The sequence below is a fragment of the Chaetura pelagica genome, unplaced genomic scaffold (assembly GCF_000747805.2).
Source record: "Chaetura pelagica isolate M959 unplaced genomic scaffold, ChaPel_1.0 scaffold120, whole genome shotgun sequence".
NCBI classification, from domain to species: Eukaryota; Metazoa; Chordata; class Aves; order Apodiformes; family Apodidae; genus Chaetura; species Chaetura pelagica.
The window spans coordinates 885,357-885,810 of NW_009951952.1; the positions used below are offsets into that span (position 1 = coordinate 885,357).

The 454-nt window shown below is 58.1% G+C and overlaps 1 protein-coding gene across 1 annotated transcript in view; it reads right to left on the minus strand.

The window, feature by feature from the left end:
- The window catches only part of LEPREL2 (leprecan-like 2), a 10,765-nt gene extending 10,390 nt beyond the window's left edge, over window positions 1-375 (minus strand). The window contains exon 1 of the mRNA XM_009998947.1: window positions 244-375. Within this exon, the coding sequence (XP_009997249.1) occupies window positions 244-375 (132 nt within the window). The remainder of the gene's footprint in view (window positions 1-243) is intronic.
- Between the last annotated feature and the right edge of the window lie 79 nt (window positions 376-454).

A 454-nucleotide genomic window follows, 5' to 3' on the forward strand; every position in this document is an offset into this window, starting at 1 on the left:
AAAGCCTGGCTCTGTCCTCCTGACACTCACCCTTACATATTTGTAAACATTGATGAGGTTGCCCCTCAGTCTCCTTTTCTCCAAGCCAAAGAGCCCCAGCTCCCTCAGCCTTTCCTCATCAGGGAGATGTTCCACTCCCTTCACCATCTCTGTAGCTCTGCACTGGACTCTTCCAAGCAGTTCCCTGTCCTTCTGGAACTGAGGGGCCCAGAACTGGACACAATATTCCAGATGCGGCCTCACCGAGGGAAGACGCTCCCCCCTGGGGAGATGCCGGGAGGCTCTTCCCGGGCTGAACTGCCCGTCCGCCCCGATCTGGGCAGCAGGAAGGTGCTCCAGTTTGCACCCACTGCCCCTTGCCCTGTCACTGGGCATCACCGAACAAACCCTGGCTCTGTCCTCCCGACACTCACCCCTTACATATCTGTGAACACGGATGAGGTTCCCCCCTCCC